General features: G+C 24.5%; 3 protein-coding genes across 3 annotated transcripts; 2 read left to right on the plus strand and 1 right to left on the minus strand.

Annotated features, from left to right (window-relative positions):
• The first annotated feature begins 397 nt into the window (after window positions 1-397).
• Window positions 398-4,755, plus strand: LOC123266717 (phospholipase A2-like). Its single transcript, XM_044731097.1, has 4 exons — window positions 398-926; window positions 1,634-1,793; window positions 4,436-4,588; window positions 4,662-4,755. Exons 1-4 carry the CDS (start codon window positions 554-556, stop codon window positions 4,750-4,752), a joined length of 777 nt encoding a protein of 258 aa, XP_044587032.1. The 5' UTR covers window positions 398-553; the 3' UTR covers window positions 4,753-4,755.
• Window positions 4,756-7,390: 2,635 nt separating this feature from the next.
• On the plus strand, window positions 7,391-8,890 carry LOC123267187 (phospholipase A2-like). Its single transcript, XM_044731729.1, has 4 exons — window positions 7,391-7,639; window positions 7,779-7,938; window positions 8,575-8,727; window positions 8,797-8,890. The coding sequence occupies exons 1-4, from the start codon at window positions 7,498-7,500 to the stop codon at window positions 8,888-8,890; spliced, it is 549 nt and encodes a 182-aa protein (XP_044587664.1). The 5' UTR covers window positions 7,391-7,497.
• Window positions 8,891-9,358: 468 nt separating this feature from the next.
• On the minus strand, window positions 9,359-15,447 carry LOC123267290 (phospholipase A(2)-like). The gene is made up of 4 exons (XM_044731842.1): window positions 14,878-15,447; window positions 14,537-14,696; window positions 9,646-9,795; window positions 9,359-9,540 (listed from the first exon to the last, which is right to left on the minus strand). The coding sequence occupies exons 1-4, from the start codon at window positions 15,278-15,280 to the stop codon at window positions 9,429-9,431; spliced, it is 825 nt and encodes a 274-aa protein (XP_044587777.1). The 5' UTR covers window positions 15,281-15,447; the 3' UTR covers window positions 9,359-9,428.
• Window positions 15,448-16,864: the final 1,417 nt, after the last annotated feature.

Raw genomic sequence — 16,864 nt, forward strand, 5'->3', positions numbered from 1 at the left:
AATTCACTTAAAAAAAAAAAGTTCACTTTTTTCCTATAAAAAAAATTAAAATTTTAAATAATTAAAAAAATTTTATAAAATTAACAATTTTTTAATAATATAAAAAATATCAATATTTATTTTTAATATTATAAAATTATAATCTAATAAATAATTAATTTAAAAATTATTTTAATTAATTTGATAAAAAATTAAATGATAGAAAAATTTTTTAAAGAATATTTTTTCTTGTTAAAAAATTTTGTGTTAAATATTTAACACTTTTTTAAAAATTGAAAAATTTTAATTAAATTCAAATAAATTGTAAAATTTTTTCTTACCAATTTCTTATAAAGCAATTTATACAATAATAAAAGAAAATGATGAGTAAATATATTACATAACACAATAAAGATCATAAACAACATCAATGCACAGTAATTCATTAATTGAAGAATATTTATGACATAAGATAATATCAATTAAGCGATGCAGTATTATTTAACCATTTCTTGAGTAATCTGTGAGTTTTCAAGCGTCTATTACACTCAACAAGTATTATTTTGCAGTGAAGATGTGCAATATTATTTATTTTACTTTATTAATTGTAATATTTAATCCAAAAAAAATTCACAGTCAATTAACAGCTTCAGAAGGTCCAGATTACACGACAATAATTGAAAAGTACTCTAATTACAATTTAGAACCAAGCATAGAAACAAATCAGAATAGTGTGGAAAAATTAATCCAAGGCGCAAGAAGTGTCGGGAAATTTTTTAATCAAAATTCTACATCAAATCCTGAAGAATCTTCTGGAATTACAGGATTTATTAAGAATTCTGTGAAGATGATTCTTAAGCCTGTTGTAAAAGTTGCTGCTGAGGCTGGAAAAGGATTTGGAGCGTTTTTGAACGAGCACAAAGACCAGCTTCGATTAATATACCCTGGTAATTTTATTAATTGATATTTATATAAGATAATGATTATCAGATTCATTTTATCTGTTTGCGTAATTACTTTATAAGTCGTAAATTGATAACTCAGTTTATAATATTTTATAAACAATTTTTATTTTAATAAGTTTACTCGTTAATTCATTTTTATCTTGTGCAAATAAATGTTTAATTTAATTATTTCTTCTTTGTTTTTTGTTGAAAAAAAAAAATTCTTTTGAAAAAAATGAACAATTTTGTAATAAAAAATTAAATTGTTATTTTATTTTTTTAGCTAAAAAAATAAAAAATTTTATTTTTTTAGCTGAAGAAATAAAATTTTATTTTTTTAGCTGAAGAAATAAAATTTTTTTTTTTAACAAAAAAAAATTTTTTTTAACAAAAAAATTAAGCTAGCCGACATTTAAAAATTTTTAGAATTTTTTTTTATTGAAAAAATTATTAGAAAAAAAAAAAAAATTTTTCACTTGTAAAAAATTTTAAAAATTGTAAATACAATTTTTTTGTTCTAATTTAATTAAAAAAAAAAAATTTATAAATTAATTTTTGTATTATAAAAATTACTGAAAAAAATTTGTATTTCTTCAGTTAAAAAATAAAATTAAAAAATTAATTTATTATTATAAATATTGTTTATTTTTTTGAGAAGAAATTTTTGTTGTTTTGTGAAGACGATTAAATTTAGAAGATATTATTTTAAGGCACTAGGTGGTGCGGTGACGGAAACAGAGCTAAGAGTGAAGAAGATAGAGGTTTCTTTGAAAGTACTGATACTTGTTGCAAAAATCATGACCGATGTCCGTTTAATATACAAAGTGGAAAAAGTTTTGGTCCTTTAATTAATAATGGCGCTTTTACAAGGTAAGATAAAATAAAAAATGGTAATTCTAAAGTTAGCCGACGTTTGTAATTTTTTTCCAAAAATTATTTGTAAAATTTAATAAGTTATTATTATTTGACCGGATTTTTAAAATTTTTTAATAATTATTCAAATTGGAACAAAAAAAAATTTTTTTTTAAATTGCACTTAAAGTTTTTTAAATTAAATTTTTTTGTAATAATTTTTTTTAACAAAAAAAATTTTTTTAGAATTTTATAACAATTAACTTATTATAAGAAAAAATTTAATAAAAAAATTCCACATGAAATTAATAAAAATTACAAGTGAAAATTTTTAAAAGCATTTTTTATTCTAATTGGTTTGTTAGAAAAATTTTTAAAATTGACAGCTGACAGCTAACTTTAGTATCATAATAAAAAATATATTATATATTTATAATACTAAAGAGCTGATTTTAAAAATTTTTTAATTATTAAATTAGAATTGAAAAATATTTTTTAAAAATTGCACTTAGAATTTTTAAAGTTTTTTTGCAAATGAAATTTTTTTTTAATATTCCCGCTAATTCCATACCTAGGTGCATAAAATTGCACTAATGACGTTTTTGAGCTCTTCGAGCTCAAAAATACAATTTATATGTTATTTTGAGCTCTTCGAGCTCAAAAGTCTGATAGAAGTATCATAGAACAATATTTTTTTAATTTTCAAACCGCACTAACTTTTAAATGAATCAACCGATTTTTACGCGGTTGGCAGTATTTGACGCAATTTTTTTTAGTTTCATGACGAATCTTCAAGTTTGACCCGAGTAAAAACAGAATTCCGCCGCACCACCGCCGCAACACCGCTGCACGGCTTTTTAAGCGCCGCACCACCGCTGCACTACAGCCGTGACAATTTTGATTATTTTACAAGTGCCGCATCACCGCCGCACCACCGCCGTGACAAGTAAAGAATTTATCTATTCGCCGCACTACCGCCGCACCAGCGCCATGACAAGTAAATAAATTTCTATTCGCCGCACCACCGCTGCACCACCGCCGCACCACAGCTGTGACGCGCCCGGGTAAAAATAAAATTATTAATTTTTACGAAAAAATAATAAATTTCGTTCGACCGCCGCACCACCGCTGCACCACCGCCGCACCATACCGCTCTTTGATGGTATATACATTGAAATAAAATATTTGTTGATCATTCAAATAGCTTAACTAAATTTTTTTAGTTAACTATGGCTTGCAGCGCAGTTGGCAATGCTCGAGACTTCCACGCAGACGATCCAGGTTCGAATCCCGTCACAGTTCAATTTTTAAAATTCTTTCAGAGTATTTCGATAGGCGCACCGCTTCTGTGCAACCCGAGGACGAAATTAAAAATCTACATCAACAATACGACTAAAAAAATCAATAATTTTGCGGTGCTTTGGCCTGATTTAAAAAAAATTTTTTTTTTTTAATATTAGGCATTTGATTAAAAGGAGGTTGATCAATAGGTCTTACATTAATATTTCTAGTTGCATTATTTATTAATTAATTATTGCGTGATAAATTAATTATGATACCATTTTTTGTGAAATTGTAGGTATGACTTAGAATTTGTGCGGCGGTGGTGCAGCGGTGGTGCGGCGATGCTAGGGGGAGTAAATTTTTAGCGTGTGGCGTAATAGTCCGCCAAACGGCGGTCGAACGAAATTTATTATTTATCCGTAAAAAATAATAATTTCATTTTTACTCGGGAATTGATAAAACTAGGAAAATTAGAGTAATTCCAAAAAAAAACACTTTTTTTAGTTTTCTTTCGTTCATGATATTTCTTGAACGAATTGACCAATTTTGACCGGCTTGACGGCGATCGACGTAATTTTTTCACGCTAATAGCTGATTAGTTTTTGAAATCGATCAGTGTAGCCGTTTAAAAGTTATTCCAAAAAATGTCGGAGTTATGTTAAAAAAACACTTGTTTCTAAATATTTTATCGAGGATATCTCTCGAACCAATCAACCGATTTCCACGTTTTTGGCGGCGATTGACGCGGTTTTTTAAGCTCTGAAATTATTCTATAACATCAAAAACGATCCGAGAAGAAATGACGAAGTTATGTCAAAAAAACACTTTTTTCGGTTTTCTTTCGTTCACGATATCTCTCGAACGCATCAACCGATTTTGACCGGATTAGCGACGATCGGCGTGGTTTTTCAAGCTTAAGAGCGGATTAGTTTTTGAAGTTGATCGATAGAGCCGTTTAAAAGATATTTCAAAAAAACCACTTTCAAAAATGATTTTTTTTGAGATTTTTTAAAATTTCTCAAAATCCATCGATCCGAATCGATTCAAATTCTCAGGAAATCTAAGTTTGAAAGAACTCTTTAGAACGCCGTTTGGTACGTTCCGATCGGTTCAGTCGTTCAAAAATTATAAGCGAGCCACATAGTCACACACACACACACACACACACACACACACACACACACACATAGTGAAAACCTCACGGGATAGTCAGGGAAGCTTCCTGTGACCTTCAAACGTCGAGATCTGATGAAAACTCGATTTTTGCAAAACGGGGTGAAAACAATAACTTCCCGATTTTTGAAAATCTTCGATTTTCTTAGCGGGAAGTTAAAAATTTTTATTAAATTAATAAAATTTTTTCTTAATTATTAAAGGTCATGGTGTGCTTGTGATCATGCATTTTATCAATGTTTAAAGAACGCCAACAACCCAATTGCTAAAGAAATTGGTCATACTTTCTTTACATTTCTAGGACCTCAGTGTATTTATTACGGATATCCAATTGTGTCCTGCGCTGAATACGGAGGGTATATTTATTATTATTTTGTAGTTTATAATTTTTTATTGATGTGTATGTCAATAAAATTTTTATTTTTACAGAAAAAGGCTGTTTGAAAGGAAGTGTACTCAATATCAAGTTGATATATCAAAAAATTTTACACTTCAATGGCTTGATAATCCGGATTTTTAGTTATTGATTTAAGAGAGGAGATTTTTAAATTTAATTAGTATTAGTCTGCTGGATTTTAAATATGATCAATTTTCAAATTAATAAATTATTAATCTTCAATCATATAATTTAATTATTAATTTATTATTTAATTATTTATTTTTTTGTAAGCTAGAAGTTAAACACCATTTGCTATTTTTTTTAATAAGTACCGAGTGTTAAAAAATGATGAAATAAAATTTTTTGTGATTTCTGGAAAAATTTTAAAATTTATTTAAAATACTTATTTTCATTTTGTTAAAAATTATCGAGGATTTTAAATCTTTAAATTTATTAATATTATTAAAAAAAAATGTCCTGTAATTTTTTAAGAATCAAAATTTTTTGAATTTGTAATTTTTATGAATTTTAAGAATTAAAATACTCTTTTTAAAAAATTTTAATTTTTTAATTTTAAAAAAATATTCGCATGGATTTTTCTATTTTTTTTTTAATTTTAATTTTTTATAAAATTACAGACTATGTTAATTAATTTTTAATTAAAAATTTTTATTGCAATTTTTTCTTCATTTAAATAATAAAGTTTTTAATATTCTATTACTATGTTACTAATTTCTTCATTGAAAAAATCTTTAAAAAAAAAAAAAACAGAATTTTTGCTCCAACATATTCTAAAAAATATTACTCGTATTTTTATCTTTTGCAATAAATTTTTTCTTAAAATAATAATGAAGAAATATATTCTTCGAACACTAATTAAATCCTTTTCTCATTAAATGTTGAAAGAAGCTACAATTTATCTTACTAAATTTTCCTGAAATCATTTTAAGCGTCGACAACAACACTCGTAATTTTCTAAGTAAAGTACATAAAGTATGAGTCAATATTATTATTAAGATATTTGCATTAAATTGATAAGATTTAATCAGATGACCATTATACATTCCACGAAGGATTATAAAAGTATATTTATAAATTAATTGTTACAAATATTTAGCACCATAAAGAATATAAATTTTAATTTTTAGCTTCAATATTACTTGAAATTTTTTCCAAGACTCAGTTTTTATAATTAAAATAATTTTTTTGTATTTATAAATATAAAAATAACAAAATTTTATTATTAATAAAAACAATTTATTTTTTTTTAATTCTTTTTATAATGCCAAAAAATTTTTTTTATCTTGGTTTGTATTTATTTTTATTAAATAATTTTAATAATTAATAATTAATAATTAACACCATAATTATTAATTAATAACTAATAATTAATAATTAATGACTAATAATTAATAGTAATTAATAATTAATTAATAGTAATTAGTAATTAATTACTAGTAATTAATAATTAATTACTAGTAATTAATAATTAATTACTAATAATTAATTACTAATAATTAATAATTAATTACTAATAATTAATAATTAATAACTAATAATTAATAACTAATAATTAATAATCAATAATTAATGAATAATTAATAATTCATAATTATGAATTATTAATAATTAATAATTAATACTTAATAATTTTAATAATTAATAATTAATACTTAATAATTAATTATTGATTATTAATAATTAATACTTAATAATTTTAATAATTAAAAATTAATTACTAATAATTAATAACTAATAATTAATAATTAATAATTAATAATTAATACTTAATAATTTTAATAATTAATAATCAATAAGTAATAATTAATAATTAATAATCAATAATTAATAATTAATAATTAACAACTGATACTTAATAATTAATAACTAATAATTAATAATTCATAATTCATAATTATCAATTAATAATTAATTATTAATAACTGATGATTAATAATTAATAATCAATAATTAGTAATTAATAATTAATTACTAATAATTAATAACTAAAATTTAATAATTAATAATCAATAATTAATGAATAATTAATAATTCATAATTATGAATTATTAATAATTAATAATTAATACTTAATAATTTTAATAATTAATAATCAATAATTAATAATTAATAATTAACAACTGATAATTAATAATTAATAACTAATAATCAATAATTAATAATTCATAATTATCAATTAATAATTAATTATTTATAACTGATGATTAATAATTAATTAATGATTAATTAACTTAATAATTTTAATAATTAATAATTAATACTTAATAATTAATTATTGATTATTAATAATTAATACTTAATAATTAATTATTGATTATTAATAATTAATACTTAATAATTTTAATAATTAAAAATTAATTACTAATAATTAATAACTAATAATTAATAATTAATACTTAATAATTTTAATAATTAATAATCAATAAGTAATAATTAATAATTAATAATCAATAATTAATAATTAATAATTAACAACTGATACTTAATAATTAATAACTAATAATTAATAATTAATAATCAATAATTAATAATTAATAATTAACAACTGATAATTAATAATTAATAACTAATAATTAATAATTAATAATTCATAATTATCAATTAATAATTAATTATTTATAACTGATGATTAATAATTAATAATCAATAATTAATTACTAATAATTAATAACTACTAATTAATCATTAATAATAATTAATAATTCATAATTCATAATTATCAATTAATAATTAATAATTAAGATAAGTATTTATTTAACTCTAGGAGTACTTGGAGCAATCATAATAATTATTTTTCAAAAAAATATATCAATTGAAGCAAATTTAAATATCACTGAAGAAAAACAGAGAACATACAAATCTTTTATGGAAATAATTATTAAAAATATTGGATCAACTATGGAATCGAGTAACAAAACTTTTATTGGCAAGTCATTTTCAGAAATTTTAGATAAATTTGAAGAAGAAGTTCATGTAATTTTTCCAGGTTTGTTAGTTTATTTTATGGGTAAGTTTTGGAATTTTAAATTAGAATCAAATTTGGCTTTTGGAGGATTTCTATATTTATTTCTTCTTTCCGCTCTTATAGTTATTTTTTATTATTTGAATAAATTAATATTTATATTATAATTAAATTTAAAAATTAGGAACAAAATGGTGCGGACCTGGAAATATTGCTTCAGATTATGATGATCTTGGTGTATTTAATGACACTGATAGTTGCTGTCGGACTCATGATAGTTGCGCGAAGAATATTCTAGCTGGAGAAACTTTAGGACCTTTAATTAATGATGGAATTTTTACGAGGTAATGTTAAATTTTTATCAACAAAAATTCTGAAAAAAAAAATTAAAATTAAAAAATTTTGTTTTTTTATTGAAAAAATTATTACAAAAAAATAAAAAAAAAATTTCATTTTTAAAAAAATTGAAAAATAAGTTAAAAAAAAATATTTTTTTGTTCAAATTTAATAAAAAAAAAAAAGAATAAAATTATTACTAGACAATTTTTATTTATCAAAAAAATAAATCAAATTTGAAAAATTATAAGTGCAATTTTTAAAAAATATTTTTTAGTTCTAATTTGAATTATAAAAAAAAAAAAAAATTTTTAAAATTGGACAAAAAAAATAACATTAAATTTTGCAAAATAATTTTTTTAATAAAAAAAAAATATTTTTTAGTTTTAATTTGAATAATTATTAAAAAAAAAATTAATTTATTAAATTTTGCAAAATAATTTTTTTGAATTTTAAAAAAGTATTTTTTAGTTCTAATTTGAATAATTATTTTAAAAAAAAAAAATTGAACAAAAAAAAATAACATTAAATTTTGGCAAAAAATTTTTTTTGAATTTTTATTTTAATTTGACTGAAGAAAAAATAAATTCAATTTCTTCTTTAATTATAGTTTTTAATATAATAAAAATTAAAAATTTATCTAGATCAGCATGTTCATGTGACCAAAAATTTTATTGCTGTTTAAAAAAAGCCAAGTCTCTCCTTGCTACAAGTATCGGTGAAACTTACTTTAATGTAATTCAGCCTCAATGTTTTGCATTAGATTATCCAATAGAATCATGCGCAGAGTATCAAAAGTAAGATAAATTATTTATTTAATTGTGTAAAAAAAATTTATTGTCAATTTAATGGTTTTTATTTTGCAGAATCGTTGGAAATTTTGGAAAAAAATGTATTAAATATAATTTTGATACATCTAAGCCCAAAAAATTACAATGGTTTGATACTAAACATTTTTAAAATGATTTATCAATTTTATCAAATAAAAAACCAATTTATAATATTAATATTTTAAATAATATATTTAATATTACATAAATAAATCATTTTTTTTTCATTAACAAAAAAAAAATAAATAGCTAAAAAGTTCAAATTATTATTAATTATATAATATTGTATTTTTATTTTATTATTATTATTATGATTATTTTAATTTAATATTTTTAAAGTGTATGAAAAAAATATTCCAGATAAATAAACTTTATAATTATCTATTATAAATTAAAGATTTTAGTTTATTTAATAATAAAGAAGAAATAACTATTAATATTTTTATAAATAAAATTTATGATAAAAAATTCAACGAAGTTTTTTAAATGAAAATTGATTGATAAAAAACACAAATATTTACATAAATAAATTTATTTTTATGTTTAAGTGAAGATATATAAGCCATCATGCTTTTGATCATTCAATTAAAGTAGAATGAAAAGAAAAAAAAATTTTTTTTAATTTAAATTGACGATTTTGATAAAGGAAATTGATTTTTTATCACTTTTCAACCGTTGAGCACTTCAACATAATTAGGAGTGTCCTTCCATTGTAAAACTTTCTCTTTAGTTTGATCATACTCGTATTCAAGACATTTTCTGCCTGTTATATCGAATTTGCTAAAAACAGAACAAAAAATAATTAATTTTAATGACTATCTTATTACGAAAGTCAGAAAGTTATTGACTGTTTTTGAAATTTACCGATTTAAAATTTACAATTACCTTGTTAAATTAGTGCACTTTGCTGGATAGTTATAATCGATGCATTGAGGTCCTAAAACAGTGAAATAAGTAACACCAATTTTCCTAGCAATTGGGTTATTTGCTGCTTTCAAACAATTGTAGAAATCTTGGTCGCAAGCGCACCAGGATCTAAGGATTAAAAAAATAATATAATTAATAAAAAAAGCCATTCGACAGCCGAAATAGAAGTAGATTTCATAATAAAGAGAAAAAAAAAATTACCAGGATTGTATACAAAAAAAAAAAAAAAAACAATGACATCAAAACGAATGCAAAAGTAAAATTTCTATCTGAGAAAGTAGTTTAAAAATTTTCTGGCCTAGACTGAATAATGAGGAATGCAAATTAAAGTTTATTTAATAAGCTTTCAGATGCAATTTACAGAAATTAAAAGATAGAAAATCGGGTTCAATTGTTATTACACGGAAATACGGTGGAAGTGAAAATTTTTGCGATTTTTTAAAATTTTTGAATTGCTGTCATTCCTAAACTATTTAATTTAGATAGATAGATAGATAATAAATTTTATTGTTCCTAGAGCCTAAGCTCCCTCAGGACCATCAGCAATAATAATACATTGATTTAAATTTTTACGTATTATAGTAAAACTAAGTACAAATTAATTATTAATTAATGAAACGTTCACATACAGCTTATTAGTGATAGACAGAAAGATCTTATAATTATAAAATATAATTTAATTTAATATCAATTTAAAGCAATAATTCAGAGTGATAATTAAAATAATTACAAATAAATCTAAGACGCATAGGTATTCAAAAATTCCAATTGAAATTGAAAGTGAAAATCGAATTTAAATATAATTTAATTTAATTCAAATTTAAGTATCACATTGAAAGAAATGATTGAAGCAAGCATTTTTAAATTCAACCAAATTATCCACAGCCACAGTCTCAGCTGGCAGAGTATTCCAAATTCGTATGCCATGAACTAAAAATGAATTGTCATACATGACACAATTCGCCTGTGGTAGGCGGAGATAATCCTCTTAGTATCTCCTCTTGCGGAGATACACGCAAAATCGTGAAGCGTTCCACATTTTTTACAAATATAAATAATGCTGTGAAGCTGGAAAGAATAGGAGTTACGGTAATTATTACGTGAAGCGTTCCACATTCACGTAACAGGATATTGGTAGGAAAGGATTGAGAAAGGAATGTGGAGAGGATCATCTTAATGTGAGTTTATAGAATATGCGAGAAGAAATTATTAGATAGCTCGGACTGGGATTCGAACCCAGAACCTTCCGAATACATGTCGGCTACTCTACCATTTGAGCTATCCGGTCTATACTAAATTTCCTTTCGCTTATTTTATATACATTAAGCCACACCGTCCATCTTACGGTAAGCATTTTTACAAATATAAATAGTCCTCTCTGACATCACCTCTACGCAATGCCACCGGTAAAAAATTTAATTTTGAGCCAAATAGCTGTCGATAATTTAGTCGAATTTCTTTATAAAACAAACAGGCAATGAAATAGTCTCGTCTTGCTCCAAGCTTTAGCCAACCTAATTTTTTGAAGTAAAGAGTTACATGTTCGTACTTCGGAATTATGTAGATAAATCTAATACATGAATTCAACTTCCTCTGTAACTTTAATTGCAATTTATTCGAAATATTCGTAAACGCCGCGCAACAATAGTCAAAGATTGGAGTTATTAATGTAGTTACAAGTTTAATACGCAGACGTTCATTGAATATTTCATTATTTATTTTTAATTGTGCTAGAATACTCATTGCACGGTTACAAACACTTGTTACTTGACTCTCCCATGAGAGAGTATTGTATATTATCACTCCAAGATATTTTATAGTGCTACTATAAGGAATAACACAACCCTCTACAACAATCTCGTTGGCCAATTGACACTCATTACTACTGACCTTTACTCTACTTCCACAAATAATTGCACTTGTCTTTTTAGGATTCAATTTTAGACAATTGATTTTACACCAATTAATAATTTTTATTATCTCACTGTTAAGTTTGGCTACACACTCATTGATCTGCGAAAGATGGCAAGAAAGATATATCAATAAATCGTCTGCATAAAAAAGATATTGGCAATCCAAACGTTTAGCTAGATCCGCCATATTTAGTGAGAATTATAACGGTCCAATTTAGAAAAATAAATAAGTATACAAATTGAAGCTTATTAGATATAAGCTTTCAAATGCAATTTACAGAAATTCGATAAGATATCGCGTTCAATTGTTATTGCACGAAAATACGGTAAAAGTGAAAATTTTTGCAATTTTTTAAAATTTTTGAATTGCTCTCATTTCTAAACTAATCGACAGATTTGGCTCGTCTTAGAACTTAACCTCGGAAATCGTCCTAAGAATGAGTATGTTACGTTTTATTGAGATCCGTATACACAGAAAAAAGTAAACTGTAATAAATAACAGTCGATTTATAATAAGTAATGATCGACTGCTAAAAATTACCATTTCAAACAGTAAGATCGTGATTATACTATTCACTTTATAATATTTACCATTTAAACGTTACAATTTACTCTTTACATGGAAGAAAATACTATTTCAAACAGTAATATTCACTATGTAAATGTCTAAAATGTTTAAGTATAATAATTAAGAAATCAGACTTTAATATTTATCATTTCGTACCTAAAAAATGATCTTATGGTATGTAAAAAGTATAAAATAAAGTTAGTAAATTTCTAATACAAGCAACGTCAATATTTACAAAGTAAAATGGTAAATTTTTAACGCAACGCTAAAAATCAAACTGTAATTATTGACTTTTTTGAACTGGTAAAATGTATATTTTAAAAGTATAATATTTACTGTTTGAAATGTTAAATTCTCCCAGAGTGAGACCCCCTTCTCTTTCATCTGTGTTCCCCTTCTCCTCATAATATCGACTATATATTGAAATGGCAATTTTTACTGTTTGAAACTGTAATTTTTTAAGATGATAGAGTCGTTATTTACTATAGTGACAGCTACTAATCACTTATTTTGGATATTAAATTATAAATTGTGGCTTTTATACTTTCTACATTAAGTTCTGTAATATTTATATTTTTGCCACCCCGATGTCCGTTTTACTGTTTGAAACTATAAAAATAATAGTTTAAAAAAACTAAAAACACGCTTTTTATAGAAAACCAAACTAAAAAATAGAAAATAAATTTAAATTAAGAATAGTGTTAAAAATTTCAATAAATATAAATTAATAATAGTGTAAATAAAAAAAATGTATTTTATTTTAAAAAAAGCGTGAGGTGCATGGTGTCAATAGTTATAAATATTTTATTTACAGATATGAGTAGAGTGATTATCATTTTGATAATATCTTAAAAAGCACCCCACGCTTTTTTTAAAATAAATTACATTTTTTATTTACACTATTATTAATTTATATTTATTGAAATTTTTAACACTATTCTTAATTTAAATTTATTTTCTATTTTTAGTTTGGTTTTCTATAAAAAAGCGTGTTTTTAGTTTTTAAACTATTATTTATTTTTTACTTTTTAGTTTGGTTTATTTATAAAAGCGTGATTTTTTAGTTTTTTTAAACTATTATTTGTTGATTATCAAAAATATTCAGGCGCGCAAATTACCCACGGAGAGTTACATACTGACATACTGACATACAAGTGAAGCTAATATAAAGCGTGTAAAAAGACCATTCGGCAGTCGAAATGGAAGTAGATTTCATAATAAGTGTAAAAATCCAAAAATTACTGCGATTGGAAACGACCGCGGCTTGTCACCACGATAGCGTCGCCAATTTACAATGGATCTTTATCAAACTCAACATACTTATTCTACAAATAGATACCGAGGTCAAGTTCGAAGATGAGCTTAATCGGTCAAGTAATTTAGAAATGCCATGATTTTTCAAACTTAACATACTTCATTGACAATTATGATATTTCATTGATAACAATTTTTTAATAAAATATTTGTTTCACTGAGGTGTAATTAAGAAAGAATGTGACATTTGCAGACAAAGTATTCTGTCATAATTTACTGAATAATTACAATATTTTTTTAATGAGGAAACATTACCTTTTTCGATGACTTGTTCCAAAAATTTTCTTTCTTTTAATTAAAAATTACAGAGATATTAATTGTAAAAAATAAAAATTATACAATTGGCATAGCGGAATAGGACATAATTTTGAGACTACACATATGATATAGCACTCAAATTGAAGCTTATTTAAAGAGCTTTCAGATGTATTTTACAGAATTTCAATAAGTTATCCCATTCAAAAGTTATTCGAGTAAGAAAGTGAAGAAATATGAATTTTTATGATTTTGAAAATTTTGAAATCATGGCATTTCTAAATTACTTGACCGATTAAGCTCATCTTCGAACTTGACTTCAGTATCTATCTGTAGAATAAGTATGTTGAGTTTGGTAAAGATCCATTGTAAATTGACGACGCTATCGTGGTGACAAGCCGCGTTATATCGTATATATATATATATATATATATATACATATACATACATATATAAACTTTTGAACCATATGTATTTTCTGACTCAGCTCGTCGAGTTAAGTCGGAATATAGCAAAATTTTTCAAAAGTTTTGTCATGAGGACCATTGCAATAGTTAGATTTCTATGAAATCTACTAAAAATTAACCGAAGTCCGAGTGAATATTACAGTTTACTTTTTTCCGTGTATACATACATATATAAACTTTTGAACCATATGCACTTTCTGAATCCGCTTGGCAAGCTGAGTCGAAATATAGCAAAATTTTTCAAAAGTTCTGTCATGAGGACCAATGCAATAGTTAGATTTCTATGAAATCTACTGAAAATAATCACTGATTTGAAGTTCTTCAACAGATACCTTGTAAATCCAGCATTGTTCAACAAAGGTCCTAAGCTCTTTCCACTTCCGATTCCCAATGGACAGTTGTCATGTTGTCGACAGCAGGCATCGGTATGCTTAAACAGACCCAATTCTCCGTAATTGCTAGCCTTATTGCCGTCACCACACCAACGAGTACCTGAATAAAAAGTATTTACCATTAAATTGCAATAATTTTTGTAAATAATCCAAATTTGAGCAAAAATCACACTCAAGCTGGAAACTTTTTAAAATTCCAAAATTTTTCCATAGTAAAAACGTTTCGAGAGTGTGTATAAATTTTTTAGTTGAATAATTGAATATCAAGAAGAAAAACATACCGGGAAATATTGCTTTAAGCTTGCTTTTGTGCTTGCTCATTAACTCATTGAATTTTTTCTTCGGATCAGGCTGTGGAGCTTCTGATGGATGATCATCACTTCTCCATGGCTTGAATATCCAGGAGCCTAATTTTCTGACTCCAGCTCTTACTTTCACGATACCTTCCTTAACTCCTTTGAGTACCTTACAATTTTTTAAACGATTGGCTCCTCTTTCAATAAAAGACAATCTTGTTGGTACCAAATCAGAATCATCAACAACTTTATTCGAATATATCTTCTTGATCGTCTCAGCTTCTTCTTGTTTCAACTCAGCGATTCCCTCGGCATAAGTACTGTTCACTTGGAACAATAAGTACACCAAAAAAAGCCCAAGCATTCCAAAACCTTTTAAAGATTCCATTGCGTTAAAATTTGACAACTGATCTCTTTAAACTGTTGCAGTTTTTTCACTGTACTTCTAAACTGTTCTCGGGTTTATATATATGGCCAAAAAACCAAAATTATTTCCCTATCTATTCATTGGCGGCACTTTAAATGTCTAGATAACTATTGACTGACGTAAAAAATTGACGCATTTGAATATTTTAGTCAATTATTTACAAAGCAAATTACATTATTTATTACGTTACCCGAAAAATAACTTAATCTATTGTCAATTTTGTGGTGTACTTAATGAATATAACCTTGGAAAAAAAAACGATGAATATAAATTATATAAATCTAAAGCAAAAAAAATACAATAGTTCGATAATCAAAACTTCAAAAATGATTTATTAATTGTGTTATCACATTTATCTACTAACAATCCAATAATATTAATATTTGTGGAACCAAAGACTCATTACAAAACAGTTTATCAATATTTGTATCAATAAAAATATCTTTGGATAACACGCAGATGGTTTGGTAAAAAGCATGTTTTATTAACAAAGTTATAGAGTTCATTATCTCACAAAGTAAAATATTTTATTAGATACGTAACAATAATGATTTATTTGAATTGTCAAAATATAAGTAAGGGAGAAGGGGGTCAATTGAACCACTCGACTCAAAAAATTGAAAAAATGGTTCATGCTCTTAGAATTAGATTCTAATATGTTAAACTCGGATATGATCAAAATTTGAAATCATTGCGATTAATAAATTTTGAAAAATTGAGATTTTATTTATTTTTAGGCATGTAAACTTTTTTTTCGGCTGGTGACAAATTGTTTAATAATATTTCAATTTTTGAATTAATTGATAAAGTTTGAATTGTAGTTGTATATACTTATATTTTATAATCCTCAACTTTGTTTATAGTGATATAATAGTTTATTTATTTATTATTTACTATTAATTGTTATAAAATTATATGGGGTCAATTGAACCAGCAGTCCCGGGGACGATTGAACCATACGGAGAAGCATGGGACATGCGCGCGCATCTTGACTCTACGTGAAAAATACTCAGGGAAATAACCTAACAATTTGATGAACTGAATTTATAATGAAAATTATTTTTAAATTGATTTTTAATTTATTTAATATAATATCTGTGCATTGAAAATGTCCAATAGTAATATTAGCAAGTAACAATTAATAAATTATTTATTAAAAGTTAGGGTTTGAGTTTTAAATATTATTGGCTCAATTGACCCCAAGCAGTGGTTGAATTGCCCCCGAGCGGGGGTCAATTGAACCAGTAGACGCGTTTGGATATTAATAATTTTTAAAAATTCACGTTATTTATTGACTAATTTATGGATAATGATAGTAGATTTAATAAACTACCATTCAATGAAAAAAAAATTAGGAAAATGGTTGACCCTAAAGGCCATCCCTGCAACTTCCCGCTAATTCCGTTAATGCCTGGCCGCTTTTTTGAGCTCTTCGAGCTCAAAAATACAATCCGTGTATTGTTTTGAGCTCTTCAAGCTCAAAAAAATACCTTTTGTATGATTTTGAGCTCTTTGAGCTCAAAAGTCTGAAAGAAGTTTCATAGA

Source organism: Cotesia glomerata, linkage group LG6 (genome assembly GCF_020080835.1).
Source record: "Cotesia glomerata isolate CgM1 linkage group LG6, MPM_Cglom_v2.3, whole genome shotgun sequence".
Classification (NCBI taxonomy): Eukaryota; Metazoa; Arthropoda; class Insecta; order Hymenoptera; family Braconidae; genus Cotesia; species Cotesia glomerata.